This window comes from Coregonus clupeaformis, chromosome 1 (assembly GCF_020615455.1).
Source record: "Coregonus clupeaformis isolate EN_2021a chromosome 1, ASM2061545v1, whole genome shotgun sequence".
Classification (NCBI taxonomy): domain Eukaryota; kingdom Metazoa; phylum Chordata; class Actinopteri; order Salmoniformes; family Salmonidae; genus Coregonus; species Coregonus clupeaformis.
Window position 1 is genome coordinate 788,748 of NC_059192.1, and position 17,465 is coordinate 806,212.

At 42.5% G+C, this 17,465-nt stretch overlaps 1 protein-coding gene across 1 annotated transcript in view; it reads left to right on the forward strand.

Annotated features, from left to right (window-relative positions):
* Positions 1-17,465, forward strand: part of LOC121568347 (FHF complex subunit HOOK interacting protein 2A-like) — a 56,948-nt gene that overhangs the window by 20,554 nt on the left and 18,929 nt on the right. The window contains exons 2-9 of the mRNA XM_041878903.1: positions 3,456-3,534; positions 3,673-3,842; positions 4,133-4,237; positions 8,212-8,334; positions 8,576-8,782; positions 10,592-10,788; positions 13,080-13,194; positions 13,416-13,492. Coding sequence (XP_041734837.1) covers positions 3,456-3,534; positions 3,673-3,842; positions 4,133-4,237; positions 8,212-8,334; positions 8,576-8,782; positions 10,592-10,788; positions 13,080-13,194; positions 13,416-13,492 — 1,073 coding nt within the window. The remainder of the gene's footprint in view (positions 1-3,455; positions 3,535-3,672; positions 3,843-4,132; positions 4,238-8,211; positions 8,335-8,575; positions 8,783-10,591; positions 10,789-13,079; positions 13,195-13,415; positions 13,493-17,465) is intronic.

Genomic DNA, 17,465 nt, shown 5'->3' on the forward strand with positions numbered 1-17,465 from the left:
CCCAGATCTGTGCCTCGACACAATCCTGTCTCGACGCTCTACGGACAATTCCTTCGACCTCATGGCTTGGTTTTTCCTCTGACATGCACTGTCAACTGTGGGACCTTTATATAGACAGGTGTGTGCCTTTCCAAATCATGTCCAATTAATTTAATTCACCACAGGTGTACTCCAATCAAGTTGTAGAAACATCTCAAGGATGATCAATGGAAGCAGGATGCAAATTCGCGTCTCATAGCAAAGAGTCTGAATACTTATGTAAATAAGGTATTTCTGTTTTATTTTATAAATTTTATAAATTTGCAAAAAAATCTGTTCGCTTTGTCATTACGGGGTATTGTGTGTAGACTGAGAAATGTTTCATTGAATACATTTTAGAAAATAGGCTGTAACTTAACAAAATGTGGAAAAAGTCAAGGGGTCTGAATACTTTTCGAATGCACTGTATACGCTGCTGCTACTCTGTTTATCATATATCCTGATGCCTAGTCACCTAACCCCTATACAGTGAGGGGAAAAAATTATTTGGTCCCCTGCTGATTTTGTAAGTTTGCCCACTGACAAAGACATGATCAGTCTATAATTTTAATGGTAGGTTTATTTGAACAGTGAAAGACAGAATAACAACAAAAAAATCCAGAAAAACACATGTCAAAAATGTTATAAATTGATTTGCATTTTAATGAGGAAAATAAGTATTTGACCCCTCTGCAAAACATGACTTAGTACTTGGTGGCAAAACCCTTGTTGGCAATCACAGAGGTCAGACGTTTCTTGTAGTTGGCCACCAGGTTTGCCCACATCTCAGGAGGGATTTTGTACCACTCCTCTTTGCAGATCTTCTCCAAGTCATTAAGGTTTCGAGGCTGACGTTTGGCAACTCGAACATTCAGCTCCCTCCACAGATTTTCTATGGGATTAAGGTCTGGAGACTGGCTAGGCCACTCCAGGCCCTTAATGTGCTTCTTCTTGAGCCACTCCTTTGTTGCCTTGGCCGTGTGTTTTGGATCATTTTCATGCTGGAATACCCATCCACGACCCATTTTCAATGCCCTTGCTGAGGGAAGGAGGTTCTCACCGAAGATTTGACGGTACATGGCCCCGTCCATCGTCCCTTTGATGCGGTGAAGTTGTCCTGTCCCCTTAGCAGAAAAACACCCCCAAAGCATAATGTTTCCACCTCCATGTTTGACGGTGGGGATGGTGTTCTTGGGGTCATAGGCAGCATTCCTCCTCCTCCAAACACGGCGAGTTGAGTTGATGCCAAAGAGCTTGATTTTGGTCTCATCTGACCACAACACTTTCACCCAGTTCTCCTCTGAATCATTCAGATGTTCATTGGCAAACTTCAGACGGGCCTGTATCCCAGCTGCCTTGAGATCATTGACAAGATCCTCCCGTGTAGTTCTGGGCTGATTCCTCACCGTTCTCATGATCATTGCAACTCCACGAGGTGAGATCTTGCATGGAGCCCCAGGCCGAGGGAGATTGACAGTTATTTTGTGTTTCTTCCATTTGCGAATAATCGCACCAACTGTTGTCACCTTCTCACCAAGCTGCTTGGCGATGGTCTTGTAGCCCATTCCAGCCTTGTGTAGGTCTACAATCTTGTCCCTGACATCCTTGGTGAGCTCTTTGGTCTTGGCCATGGTGGAGAGTTTGGAATCTGATTGATTGATTGCTTCTGTGGACAGGTGTCTTTTATACAGGTAACAAGCTGAGATTAGGAGCACTCCCTTTAAGAGTGTGCTCCTAATCTCAGCTCGTTACCTGTATAAAAGACACCTGGGATCCAGAAATCTTTCTGATTGAGAGGGGGTCAAATACTTATTTCCCTCATTAAAATGCAAATCAATTTATAACATTTTTGACATGCGTTTTTCTGGATTATTTTGTTGTTATTCTGTCTCTCACTGTTCAAATAAACCTACCAATAAAATGATAGACTGATCATTTCTTTGTCAGTGGGCAAACGTACAAAATCAGCAGGGGATCAAATACTTTTTTTCCTCACTGTACATATCTACCTCTATCACTCCAGTATCCCTGCACATTGTAAATATGGTATTGGAAATGACCCTGTATATAGTTTACTAATCCTGTTCTTCTTATTTTTTATTTACATTTTTAGTGTGTTTTTGTTCTACCTTATGTTATTTTTAGTACTACATTGATATTGATTACTGCATTGTTGGGTTTAGAGCTTGCAATAAAGGCATGTGACTTGTACACGTGACCTTGAAACTAAATTGCCCCACCCCTAATCTGATAGTGGGATGGTAGACGCTCAGTCTGCCCTATGGCTAAGCTCAGGTACCTACACACAACATTGACATTGGCACACACACACACACACACTGAGGGCCACTCAGCTTAGAGAAGTAATCTCAGACAGATCCAGCTCATAGGCCCAGCTCCTGAGCTCCCATCAGCAGCAGATATTAATCAAAAATGGAAATTGAATGTGTTCATGCAAAAAATGTTTTCGCAACAAACCGAATCGCATCAATTTGTTCCCTTAATCAAACCGAAACGTTTCAAACTAAAGCGTATCATTCCTGTAACGGACCCCTTGAATCTAGATGCGTATCAAATCGTTCATGAAAGGAGAGATGCACATCCCTAGTACCTATCATGTAGCTGCCAGTAATGGATACCAGAAATCTTTGCTTAAATCACATTATTGGGTGTAACAATCTGTAGCTTGATAGAAAAGTGATTTATACGGTTTTTAAGACACTACTTTTGGGGGCTACAAGGAGTAGGCCTACATGTCCAGTGTGCAGAGAAAGTGAAAACATCTGCTCAAGCAGATTACATGTTTGTGCATCTTGCCTGGACGAGAGTGCTTGCTTTACACAAACTCGATTCTCAAGTGAGATACGATTCTAAAAACATAAAGCCCTCTACTTTCATATCACATCAAAATAATTTGACATGCTAAATATACACCTACTGTACACTGTGATAACCAGTTTTAACACAGTTGCAGCGACAGTATTTTTCAGTGACAACACGTTTGTGGCGACAGTCTTCCGTTTACACACAGGTGTTGGGAGACACAGATAGCTAGGGCGTAATTAGCACAGCTACGACTGTCTTCTGTCTGTTTTCCATAAACAAGCGCAGTAACAAGGAAATATGGCAGTGTGCGAACCCTGACCCTATAAAGGTGTGTAGTAATTTAACCTTTTTGTTTTTTGAAAATGATTTATTGCGATGCATTTTAACGTCCAGAATGAGCGTCGGGGCTCTTAACAAAACTCCCCCGGCCAGAAAATACTATCGTCAATAGGCGCTAAAGGTAGTTTGTGTATATGAATGGGATAGGCCTATAGTAGAGATCTCTAAACTAATTAAGCAAACACTGGACTTATAAAAATAAATATCCCATCCTCATATCTCAATCTTGTGTGGTAAACATGGTTTTGATTTAATCTCTCTCTCTGTTTCAGCTTGCACCTTCACTGCCCTTGCAAGAGGACTTTGTGTATCACTGGAAAGCCATCACACATTACTACATAGAGACATCGGGTAATAAACAGCACTTAATAGAAATCCAGTATGAGTTTCAAATCACTATAAAAAGAGAATATGTTATTAATGATATATTACCTGTAACGACAATGTGCAGCGAAAGCAATGTTTGTTTGTTTATTTCTTCCTTGTCAGATGACAAAGCCCCCGTGACAGACACCAACATCCCGTCCCATCTGGAGCAAATGCTGGACATCCTGACACAGGAGGAGTCAGAGAGAGAGTCTGGAGAGACTGGGCCCTGCATGGAGTACCTGCTGCACCACAAGATCCTAGAGACCCTCTACACTCTGGGCAAGGCAGATGTAAGGGGAACAATGCCATTTTCACACTATCATGCCAACTCAAACTACACTGTGCTGGCTCAGATATTTTATTTTTACATTGTCCTTTTCAGCAACTTTAGTGGATGCGTAACCAGGCCAGCACAGTACAGCAAGACTTGGCTCAGAAGTGTGAAAATAGTAAAATACCTCACTGCGCTCTGTTGGATAGTTAGCCTATAACAAACCATGTAAGAAATACCAGATCAAGTATGAAAAGTACTACAATGTTTCCTCATCTTAATCTAGTGGTGTTGTTTTGTCTCCATCAGTGTCCTCCGGGAATGAAGCAACAGGTTCTGAGTTTCTACACCAAGCTGCTAGGACGCATTCGCCAGCCTCTTCTGCCACACATCAATGTCCATAGACCTGTACTGGTGAGATCCCAGAAGTTCTCATCTAACATGTAGATATGTTTACTAGAGTTGGGCGATATTATAATAGCGTAGTCTATCGACAATGATTGACAGCCATCGTCGATGGTGACGACATCTTGATATGGCAGACGGTGGTTTAGCCCATTTGATCTTGACTGGAGCCGCGCAGTAAAGGGTCGGGCAGCGCACAGCAGGGCAGCACACGAGTGACAAGCCGAGTAATTTGCATATTCCATTTTGGTATAGCAATAAATGTTATACGTAACGCAAGAGAGGAATGTAGGCTAAACAGAGTGGAGAATTCCACCAAAGCAGTGCAAAAATGTCCACTCTCTCTCTCTCTCCCGCATCTGCCAGTGTCGCAGGGGTGGCAGAGCTAGAGCGGTGTTTGTCAGACCATGAGACATCCCAAAAATCGTTTTTCTCAAGAAAATGTACAGTGGGGAGAACAAGTATTTGATACACTGCCAATTTTGCAGGTTTTCCTACTTACAAAGCATGTAGAGGTCTGTAATTTTTATCATAGGTACACTTCAACAGTGAGAGACGGAATCTAAAACAAAAGGGGTTGTTGGCCAAGATCTCGCGATACATGTCCCCATTCATCCTCCCCTCAATACGGTGCAGTCGTCCTGTCCCCTTTGCAGAAAAGCATCCCCAAAGAATGATGTTTCCACCTCGATGCTTCACGGTTGGGATGGTGTTCTTGGGGTTGTACTCATCCTTCTTCTTCCTCCAAACACGGCGAGTGGAGTTTAGACCAAAAAGCTATATTTTTGTCTCATCAGACCACATGACCTTCTCCCATTTCTCCTCTGGATCATCCAGATGGTCATTGGCAAACTTCAGACGGGCCTGGACATGCGCTGGCTTGAGCAGGGGGACCTTGCGTGCGCTGCAGGATTTTAATCCATAACGGCGTAGTGTGTTACTAATGGTTTTCTTTGAGACTGTGGTCCCAGCTCTCTTCAGGTCATTGACCAGGTCCTGCCGTGTAGTTTTGGGCTCATCCCTCACCTTCCTCATGATCATTGATGCCCCACGAGGTGAGATCTTGCATGGAGCCCCTGACCGAGGGTGATTGACCGTCATCTTGAACTTCTTCCATTTTCTAATAATTGCGCCAACAGTTGTTGCCTTCTCACCAAGCTGCTTGCCTATTGTCCTGTAGCCCATCCCAGTCTTGTGCAGGTCTACAATTATATCCCTGATGTCCTTACACAGCTCTCTGGTCTTGGCCATTGTGGAGATGTTGGAGTCTGTTTGATTGAGTGTGTGGACAGGTGTCTTTTATACAGGTAACGAGTTCAAACAGGTGCAGTTAATATAGGTAATGAGTGGAGAACAGGAGGGCTTCTTAAAGAAAAACTAACAGGTCTGTGAGAGCTGGAATTCTTACTGGTTGGTAGGTGATCAAATACTTATGTCATGCAATAAAATGCAAATTAATTACTTAAAAATCATACGTGATTTTCTGGATTTTTGTTTTAGATTCCGTCTCTCACAGTTGAAGTGTACCTATGCTAAAAATTACAGACCTCTACGTGCTTTGTAAGTAGGAAAACCTGCAAAATTGGCAGTGTATCAAATACTTGTTCTCCCCACTGTATGTAGCGTCCGAACGGTTTGACATACAAACTATTATGGAAAGGGGAGACTCTCACAAACACGATGTTGCTCTCCATTTCTGCTGTACAACCCCCACAAGTGTCACGGGACTTGTCTGAAGTTAACTGGTACCGGATAACACATGGAAGTACAGTATGAAGGTAGTTTTGTACCTACCCCCCCAAAAATGGGTTAAATATGTGTAAATATGTATATACAGTGGCTTTGCGAAAGTATTCACCCCCCTTGGCATTTTTCCTGTTTTGTTGCCTTACAACCTGGAATTAAAATTGATTTTTTTGGGGTTTGTATCATTTGATTTACACAACATGCCTACCACTTTGAAGATGCAAAATATGTTTTATTGTGAAACAAACAAGAAATAAGACCAAAAAAAACTGAACTTGAGCGTGCATAACTATTCACCCCCCCAAAGTCAATACTTTGTAGAGCCACCTTTTGCAGCAATTACAGCTGCAAGTCTCTTGGGTTTGTCTCTATAAGCTTGGCACATCTAGCCACTGGGATTTTTGCCCATTCTCCAAGGCAAAACTGCTCCAGCTCCTTCAAGTTGGATGGGTTCCGCTGGTGTACAGCAATCTTTAAGTCATACCACAGATTCTCAATTGGATTGAGGTCTGGGCTTTGACTAGGCCATTCCAAGACATTTAAATGTTTCCCCTTAAACCACTCGAGTGTTGCTTTAGCAGTATGCTTAGGGTCATTGTCCTGCTGGAAGGTGAACCTCCGTCCCAGTCTCAAATCTCTGGAAAACTGAAACAGGTTTCCCTCAAGAATTTCCCTGTATTTAGCGCCATCCATCATTCCTTCAATTCTGACCAGTTTCCCAGTCCCTGCCGATGAAAAATATCCCCACATCATGATGCTGCCACCACCGTGGTGTTCTCTGGGTGATGAGAGGTGTTGGGTTTGCGCCAGACATAGCGTTTTCCTTGATGGCCAAAAAGCTCAATTTTAGTCTAATCTGACCAGAGTACCTTCTTCCATATGTTTGGGGAGTCTCCCACATGCCTTTTGGCGAACACCAAACGTGTTTGCTTATTTTTTTCTTTAAGCAATGGCTTTTTTCTGGCCACTCTTCTGTACAGTCCAGCTCTGTGGAGTGTACGGCTTAAAGTGGTCCTATGGACAGATACTCCAATCTCCGCTGTGGAGCTTTGCAGCTCTTTCAGGGTTATCTTTGGTCTCTTTGTTAATGCCCTCCTTTCCTGGTCTGTGAGTTTTGGTGGGCGGCCCTCTCTTGGCAGGTTTGTTGTGGTGCCATATTCTTTCCATTTAAAAAAATAATGGATTTAATGGTGCTCCGTGGAATGTTCAAAGTTTCTGATATTTTTATAACCCAACCCTGATCTGTACTTCTCCACAACTTTGTCCCTGACCTGTTTGGAGAGCTCCTTCGTCTTCATGGTGCCGCTTGCTTGGTGGTGCCCCTTGTTGCAGACTCTGGGGCCTTTCAGAACAGGTGTATATATACTGAGATCATGTGACATTTAGATTGCACACAGGTGGACTTTATTTAACTAATTATGTGACTTCTGAAGGTAATTGGTATTTTTGGACTGTCCTTTTTGCCATTTATGAATGTGTTATTCAATACGTTTCTATGGGCTTTAGTAGTAAAGGCCAAAATCTATATTTGACCAAATAATTGTTGGAAATATGTTTTGGGTACCTTAAGGGGTCATAAAATTTAAAAATCAAATAGCTAAATGACCATCTTAAAACAATTCCATATGTCAGTTTAGCACCCCCCTCCCCCAACGTCTTACACTCTAAGGAATTAAGAAAAGAGGATGAGGCAAATAAAGCAATTATTGTTTGTTTGAATTTTGTTTGTGTTTTGTTTTCTACCTTATGCGCATTGAGCGTGGAAAATGCGCTTTACAAATTAATTATTATTATTATCCAGTTCTAAAGACGGTAGCTCCAGACCATGATTTATAACCTGACTCACTACGGTAAGTTCCTCATCAGTTGTCTGTCACTCCATCATGTGCATGACACACAGACGCACACCTAACCTGGCCATGTTGAAGCTCCACCAGAAATATTGGAAAATATTTGCTCCACTTACCCTCTGCCCTTCAAAAACATTATAATTCGTCATGATTCTTCTAGTTGTAGCATATACGATTTCGCGCTATAGCCCAACTGTGGTTTTAGCAGTTTTTTTGGGGGGTTGTTGGCCAATAGGGGGTGATATCATCGTATATCACCATTTTTTATGAGTACATAATCACGATAGGACAAAGGTTGACATCGCCCAACCCTAATGTTTACCATTGAAATGGTATTTGTACACTGTTTCAGTGTGAAGCAACGTTTCTCCCTGGTTGTCTCCTCAGAAACTAATCCGTCTGTGTGGAGAGATCCTGGCTGCTCCCACGGAGAACGAGGAGATCCAGTTCCTCTGTATCGTCTGTGCCAAACTGAAGCAGGACCCCTACCTTGTTAACTTCTTCCTGGAGGTACGTATGATGTCCATAAGATGCTACCTTTACAGAGACAGCAGGGTTGTGTTCATTAGTCAACAAATGCTCTGAAATGGAGTGAAATAGAGGTACTATCTGTTGCAAAATATTTTGTTACAGTGTGCTCTAATGAACACGACCCAGGAGGTTTCAGTAAGGAGACTTGAGAGAAAGCTGAACTGATGTCACACAGTGTTAATCCTTCAACAGTTTTTTTCTTGTTTCTCCTGGTTCACAGAATAAAGTGAAGAGTCCTGACCCAAAGAGTCCCGGTGCAAAGGGGGTCAGAGAGGATTTGGCTTCACCAGACACAGGTCAGCCCCAGGCAGAGGAACAGGCAGCTGAACCACCTGATGAGCCCAACGCTGCTGCTGACCAGTCCAACAACAACAACATCAACAACTACAACATAGTCAGGTCTCTCCTGAACCTCACCAAGAGCCCGGTCAGTACCTGCTCATACCACAGATCTGGGACCAGGTTACTCATACCACACTGAAGTGGAATATAGTCTGTTTTGATATGAGGTTGCAGTGGGAATAGGCTAAGTTGTGTTTTTAATGTAGATTTAACTGTGTTTGTGTTTGAGTAACATTTACAGTGGGGAAAAAAAGTATTTAGTCAGCCACTATTTGTGCAAGTTCTCCCACTTAAAAAGATGAGAGAGGCCTGTAATTTTCATCATAGGTACACGTCAACTATGAAAGACAAATTGAGAAAAAAAAATCCAGAAAATCACATTGTAGGATTTTTTATGAATTTATTTGCAAATTATGGTGGAAAATAAGTATTTGGTCACCTACAAACAAGCAAGATTTCTGGCTCTCACAGACCTGTAACTTCTTCTTTAAGAGGCTCCTCTGTCCTCCACTCGTTACCTGTATTAATGTCATCTGTTTGAACTTGTTATCAGTATAAAAGACACCTGTCCACAACCTCAAACAGTCACACTCCAAACTCCACTATGGCCAAGACCAAAGAGCTGACAAAGGACACCAGAAACAAAATTGTAGACCTGCACCAGGCTGGGAAGACTGAATCTGCAATAGGTAAGCAGCTTGGTTTGAAGAAATCAACTGTGGGAGCAATTATTAGGAAATGGAAGACATACAAGACCACTGATAATCTCCCTCGATCTGGGGCTCCACGCAAGATCTCACCCCGTAGGGTCAAAATGATCACAAGAACGGTGAGCAAAAATCCCAGAACCACACGGGGGGACCTAGTGAATGACCTGCAGAGAGCTGGGACCAAAGTAACAAAGCCTACCATCAGTAACACACTACGCCGCCAGGGACTCAAATCCTGCAGTGCAAGACGTGTCCGCCTGCTTAAGCCAGTACATGTCCAGGCCTGTCTGAAGTTTGCTAGAGTGTATTTGGATGATCCAGAAGAGGATTGGGAGAATGTCATATGGTCAGATGAAACCAAAGTAGAACTTTTTGGTAAAAACTCAACTCGTCGTGTTTGGAGGACAAAGAATGCTGAGTTGCATCCAAAGAACACCATACCTACTGTGAAGTATGGGGGTGGAAACATCATGCTTTGGGGCTGTTTTTCTGCAAAGTGACCAGGACGACTGATCCGTGTAAAGGAACGAATGAATGGGGCCATGTATCGTGAGATTTTGAGTGAAAACCTCCTTCCATCAGCAAGGGCATTGAAGATGAAACGTGGCTGGGTCTTTCAGCATGACAATGATCCCAAACACACCGCCCGGGCAATGAAGGAGTGGCTTCGTAAGAAGCATTTCAAGGTCCTGGAGTGGCCTAGCCAGTCTCCTGATCTCAACCCCATAGAAAATCTTTGGAGGGAGTTGAAAGTCTGTGTTGCCCAGCGACAGCCCCAAAACATCACTGCTCTAGAGGAGATCTGCATGGAGGAATGGGCCAAAATACCAGCAACAGTGTGTGAAAACCTTGTGAAGACTTACAGAAAACATTTGACCTGTGTCATTGCCAACAAAGGGTATATAACAAAGTATTGAGAAACTTTTGTTATTGACCAAATACTTATTTTCCACCATAATTTGCAAATAAATTCATTAAAAATCCTACAATGTGATTTTCTGGATTTTTTTTTCTCATTTTGTCTGTCATAGTTGACGTGTACCTATGATGAAAATTACAGGCCTCTCTCATCTTTTTAAGTGGGAGAACTTGCACAATTGGTGGCTGACTAAATACTTTTTTTCCCCACTGTATATTCATGCTTTTCTCTTTCCCTCCCTCTCTCTCTCTGTCTTGTCTCTCAGGATGGCAGGATAGTGGTGAAGGCTTGCGAGGGCCTCATGCTGCTGGTCAGTCTGCCTGAGCCGGCCGCGGCCAAGTGTCTGATGGAGAACACCGAGCTCTGTGAGCTCCTTACTGACAGACTGTCAGCCTTCTACAAGGCTCTCCCCACGTCCATTGATCCGCTGGACATTGAGACAGTGGAGTCTGTCAACTGGGGGTGAGGCTTCATTGTCCACTCTTCAAGCTACCTCTGCTCTGTCAGAGATCTGTCTGTAGTGCTACATCTGTGTCCCAAATGGCACCCTATATATTGCACTACTTTTGATCAGGGCCCATTATTAATGGAAACCCACAACTAAAATCCGTCAGATACTCAAAACGAAAATTCTGAGCCGAAGCATGGGCCAAATGTCTAACCAAATGTTTAATCTGTTGCTGTTTAGTAATATTGCATTAAAACAATTAAATGTGTGTGTGTGTATATATACAGTACCAGTCAAATGTTTGGACACACCTACTCATTCCAGGGTTTTGCTTTATTTTTACTATTTTCTACATTGTAGAATAATAGTGAAGAAATCAAAACTATGAAATAACACATATGGAATCATGTAGTAACCAAAAAATTGTTAAACAAATCGAAATATATTTTTTATATTTTAGATTCTTCAAAGTAGCCACCCTTTGCCTTGATGACAGCTTTTGCACACTCTTGGCATTCTCTCAACCAGCTTCACCTGGAATGCTTTTCCAACAGTCTTGAAGGAGTTTCCACATATGCTGAGCACTTGTTGGCTGCTTTTCCTTCACTCTGCGGTCCAACTCATCCCAAACCATCTCAATTGGGTTGAGGTCGGATGATTGTGGAGGTCAGGTCATCTGATGCTGCACTCCATCACTCTCCTTCTTGGTCAAATAGCCCTTACACAGCCTGGAGGTGTGTTTTGGGTCATTGTCCTGTTGAAAAACAAATGATAGTCCCACTAAGCGCAAACCAGATGGGATGGTGTATCGCTACAGGGTGCTGTGGTAGCCATGCTGGTTAAGTGTGCCTTGAATTCTAAATAAATCACCCACAGTGTCACCAGTAATGCACCCCCACACTATCACACCTCCTCCTCCATGCTTCACGGTGGGAACCACACATGCGGAGATCATCCGTTCACCTACTCTGCGTCTCACAAAGACACGGCGGTTGCAACCAAAAATCTCAAATTTGGACTCATCAGACCAAAGGACAGATTTCTACCGGTCTAATGTCCATTGCTCATGTTTCTTGGCCCAAGCAAGTCTCTTCTTCTTATTGGTGTCCTTTAGTAGTGGTTTCTTTGCAGCAATTCGACCATGAAGGCCTGATTTCATGCGGTCTCCTCTGAACAGTTGATGTTGAGATGTGTCTGTTACTTGAACTCTGTGAAGCATTTATTTGGGCTAAAATTTCAATGGCTGGTAACTCTAATGAACTTATCCTCTGCAGCAGAGGTAACTCTGGGACTTCCTTTCCTGTGGCGGTCCTCATGATAGCCAGTTTCATCATAGCGCTTGATGGTTTTTGCGACTGCAGTTGAAACTTTCAAAGTTCTTGAAATATTCCAGATTGACTGACCTTCATGTCTTAAAGTAATGATGGACTGTCTTTTCTTTTTGCTTATTTGAGCTGTTCTTGCCATAATATGGACTTGGTCTTTTACCAAATAGGGCTCTCTTCTGTATACCACCCCTACCTTGTCACAACACAACTGATTGGCTCAAACGCATTAAGAAGGAAAGAAATTCCACAAATTAACTTTTAACAAGGCACACCTGTTAATTGAAATGCATTCCAGGTGACTACCTCATGAAGCTGGTTGAGAGAATGCCAAGAGTGTGCAAAGCTGTCATCAAGGCAAAAGGGTGGCTACTTTGAAGAATCGCAAATATGAAATATATTTTAATTTGTTTAACACTTTTTTTTGGTTACTACGTGATTCCATATGTGTTATTTCATAGTTTTGATGTCTTCAGTATTATTCTACAATGTAGAAAATAGTAAAAATAAAGAAAAACCATGGAATGACTACGTGTGTCCAAACTTTTGACTGGTACTGTATATCTTTTTTATTTAATACATATTCTTTTTCGATCTGGCTACCGTCCCCCTGCAGTACATCAGAACCCCACTTTGAGAACCCCTGCCATAGACCTGGTGTAACGTATTGCACAATATACTCTCTAAATTTGTACTAGTAAATGGTCTGCCAAGGAAGAATTGATTTATCAATTCAGTGTAATGATTTATCAATGTTTGGTTGCACTGGATACTTAACAAGCTACTTTAGACCCCATCAGGCTAAAAGCCCCCCCCCTGAGAGAAACCTATAGCCAAACACTAGCCTCAGTTCAGAATAGAAACATTCCATGATTGCTCAGTTAAAACATACCAAATATCTCTATCCGAGTTAAGACAACTATAGAATTAATATGCATCTTGATCAATTATGGATCATATTTAAATTGTCTCTGTTGCAGACTGGATGTGTATAACATGAAGGATGATGCTGCCATCTTCACTGGGAAGCGAGCACTCATCTCCTTCCTATCTTGGCTCGATTACTGCGACCAGCTCATCAAAGAGGCACAGAAGGTAAAGAGCAACACCATTGACTGGTAAATGCTTTAAATAGAAGACACAGTGGCTTGACATTTTAGTTTAAAAAAAATTGGGGAACCACAAAGACAGAAGATGATACAATTAGCTATACATAAAAACTCACAAAGACTTACATTACATACATGTTCTATCATGAGATTTATATCAAACTGACTTCGGGAGTAATGAAATGTTTCCTGGTCTTGTACCCTCAGACGGCAGCTGCAGTGTTGGCTAAAGCAGTGAGAAAGAGGTTCTTTGTGACGGTCATGGAGCCCCAGCTGATGCAGACGTAAGTCCCCATTCAGAATCATCAGGGGAACACTCATAGATGCCTCTCTTCGTTTGTTTGTTTGTGTGTATGTCTGCCCCTGAATCGATCCATTGACAATGAAAGAAGAATTGGTCATATGCCAACACACATGTCCTTCAGTGATGAGACATTGTTATGAGGATGTGGGTATAATCTAGGGCTGACCCCAATTAGTCGACTGGTTGATTGTTTGGTCGATAGGCAGTTAGTCAACCAAGATTTTTCTTTAGTCGAGCAGGAGCAAATATATACAGTGGGGAGAACAAGTATTTGATACACTGCCGATTTTGCAGGTTTTCCTACTTACAAAGCATGTAGAAGTCTGTAATTTTTATCATAGGTACACTTCAACAAATTAAGTAATTAATTTGCATTTTATTGCATGACATAAGTATTTGATCACCTACCAACCAGTAAGAATTCCGGCTCTCACAGACCTGTTAGTTTTTCTTTAAGAAGCCCTCCTGTTCTCCACTCATTACCTGTATTAACTACACCCGTTTGAACTCGTTACCTGTATAAAAGACACCTGTCCACACACTCAATCAAACAGACTCCAACCTCTCCACAATGGCCAAGACCAGAGAGCTGTGTAAGGACATCAGGGATAAAATTGTAGACCTGCACAAGGCTGGGATGGGCTACAGGACAATAGGCAAGCAGCTTGGTGAGAAGGCAACAACTGTTGGTGCAATAATTAGAAAATGGAAGAAGTTCAAGATGACAGTCAATCACCCTCGGTCTGGGGCTCCATGCAAGATCTCACCTCGTGGGGCATCAATGATCATGAGGAAGGTGAGGGATCAGCCCAGAACTACACGGCAGGACCTGGTCAATGACCTGAAGAGAGCTGGGACCACAGTCTCAAAGAAAACCATTAGTAACACACTACGCCGTCATGGATTAAAATCCTGCAGCGCACGCAAGGTCCCCCTGCTCAGGCCAGCGCATGTCCAGGCCTGTCTGAAGTTTGCCAATGACCATCTGGATGATCCAGAGGAGGAATGGGAGAAGGTCATGTGGTCTGATGAGACAAAAATTGAGCTTTTTGGTCTAAACTCCACTCGCCGTGTTTGGAGGAAGAAGAAGGATGAGTATAACCCCAAGAACACCATCCCAACCGTGAAGCATGGAGGTGGAAACATAATTATTTGGGGATGCTTTTCTGCAAAGGGGACAGGACGACTGCACCGTATTGAGGGGAGGATGGATGGGGCCATGTATCGCGAGATCTTGGCCAACAACCTCCTTCCCTCAGTAAGAGCATTGAAGATGGGTCGTGGCTGGGTCTTCCAGCATGACAACGACCCGAAACACACAGCCAGGGCAACTAAGGAGTGGCTCCGTAGGAAGCATCTCAAGGTTCTGGAGTAGCCTAGCCAGTCTCCAGACCTGAACCCAATAGAAAATCTTTGGAGGGAGCTGAAAGTCCATATTGCCCAGCGACAGCCCCAAAACCTGAAGGATCTCGAGAAGGTCTGTATGGAGGAGTGGGCCAAAATCCCTGCTGCAGTGTGTGCAAACCTGGTTAAGACCTACAGGAAACGTATGATCTCTGTAATTGCAAACAAAGGTTTCTGTACCAAATATTAAGTTCTGTTTTTCTGATGTATCAAATACTTATGTCATGCAATAAAATGCAAATTAATTACTTAAAAATCATACAATGTGATTTTCTGGATTTTTGTTTTAGATTCCGTCTCTCACAGTTGAAGTGTACCTATGATCAAAATTACAGACCTCTACATGCTTTGTAAGTAGGAAAACCTGCAAAATCGGCAGTGTATCAAATACTTGTTCTCCCCACTGTAAATCTATATATATTTTTTTTTTATGGCACACGAGACACCGGTCGTATTCGCGCCCATCTCAGTGAACTAATCCATTGCGGAGGCCGAGACTAATCCTTTGCGGAGGCCGCAGGGATGGCACAGTCCAAGAAGAAGGGGAGTGTGGCTAAAATGCACAATGCACGTCTCTCTCCAGAATGCGCTCTCTCCCGCCAATTTGTGCACATTCATTGTTTCGTAACTTCACTGTGTGAAGTGTTTGCGTTTGATTGTTAGTTTCTATCAATTCCCCATTACATATATCACCAGTAGTACATTTACTGTTAATTCCTAGAATTTCTAATCTACAGTGTTTGTTTGGTTACGGTAATTTATGTTAATGCATTCAATATATTATTATTCCAGTCTTTTACTGTTCTCATTGTCGGAGTGGACACGTTGTTTGCAGAGTGCACAACCTATGCTACACTTGTGAGAAACACGTTTTGGTTTATTTCATTCCATTTACGAGTTTTGTCAATTTAGTCATTGTGCTTTGTTTGGAGCGCTCTTGTTAATGTTGAGTAAGGACGTGCACCTGATTACACATAGAAGTAGGCCTATAGGCTACCTGGCCTGGGCGCAAATGTAGGCATATAAATGTGCCCATTTGGGGATCTGATAGTATTTCTGATTGGTTTAACACACCACCACTAATGAGCTGTGGAGCTTCTCAATGTTTTCTTCACCTCAAACAGCAAGCAAACAAAGTCTGTTTTTACATCCATTGAGAATGACAATAGTTCCTCAATGTATTTAAAAAATATTTCCAGCTCTCTCCCTTTCGATAACCACTCAGCGTGAAAGGGTAACATGTCTTGCTCTGATCCAGTGGAAATGTAATAAAATAGGCCTACCTGATTACTTATCCTTTACGCAAATAGCCTACAGCTGTGTCTGTCCCGAGCTCACTGGAGCAGGAAACTCTGAGGGCCCAGAATATTTTATACAATGTTGCAAGTTTGCTAGCACAGCTTCAAGCTGGACCCAAGTTAATAGTTGATACAATGTTTCAAGTTCGTTGCAGACAGGCCATGCGTAGCCAATGGGATTTATTTATTTTTATCAGGATATTTTCTACCTGCAGGCTGCAATGTTTTTATTTGTTGGCTTTATAGGCTATTTTTACATAGTTTGTAATGGCAATAGAAGTTACTTTTTAGGGTTGTATAACTTTCATTTAGATTTGGATATCATTTTTATTAACCACTTGACAATGATCTTGAGATACGGCGTTATTATTAATTAAATGAAACTGTTTCACGAAAATGTGCATATAAAAACCATAACTGGCAGGCAAGATCAGTAGAAATGGTAAGATAAATTGGCATTCCAAATGAGAAAGGTTGCCGACTCCTCGTGTAGCCTATTACCGGCAACTTCAGGAGAGTAACTGCAGAATCTGCCAAAGCCAGTAGGAGTGGGAGGAGGATGGTCGGGTCAGGTTTTTTCTTCTGGTTATCTTGAATAATAATATAATATATAATAATATAATATGCCATTTAGCAGACGCTTTTATCCAAAGCGACTTACAGTCATGCGTGCATACATTTTTGTGTATGGGTGGTCCCGGGGATCGAACCCACTATCTTGGCGTTACAAGCGCCGTGCTCTACCAGCTGAGCTACAGAGGACCACGTAGACTCTTGAGTCATTGGCGTCTTATTTTATCAAACAGTGCGCTTAAAGCATCAGACAAGCTCAATGCATGTACAGTGATGGAAAAAAGTATTTGATCCCCTGCTGATTTTGTACGTTTGCCCACTGACAAAGACATGATCAGTCTATCATTTTAATGGTAGGTTTATTTGAACAGTGAGAGACAGAATAACAACAAGCAACTCGAACCTTCAGCTCCCTCCACAGATTTTCTATGGGATTAAGGTCTGGAGACTGGCTAGGCCACTCCAGGACCTTAATGTGCTTCTTCTTGAGCCACTCCTTTGTTGCCTTGGCCGTGTGTTTTGGGTCATTGTCATGCTGGAATACCCATCCACGGCCCATTTTCAATGCCCTTGCTGAGGGAAGGAGGTTCTCACCCAAGATTTGACGGTACATGGCCCCGTCCATCGTCCCTTTGATGCGGTGAAGTTGTCCTGTCCCCTTAGCAGAAAAACACCCCC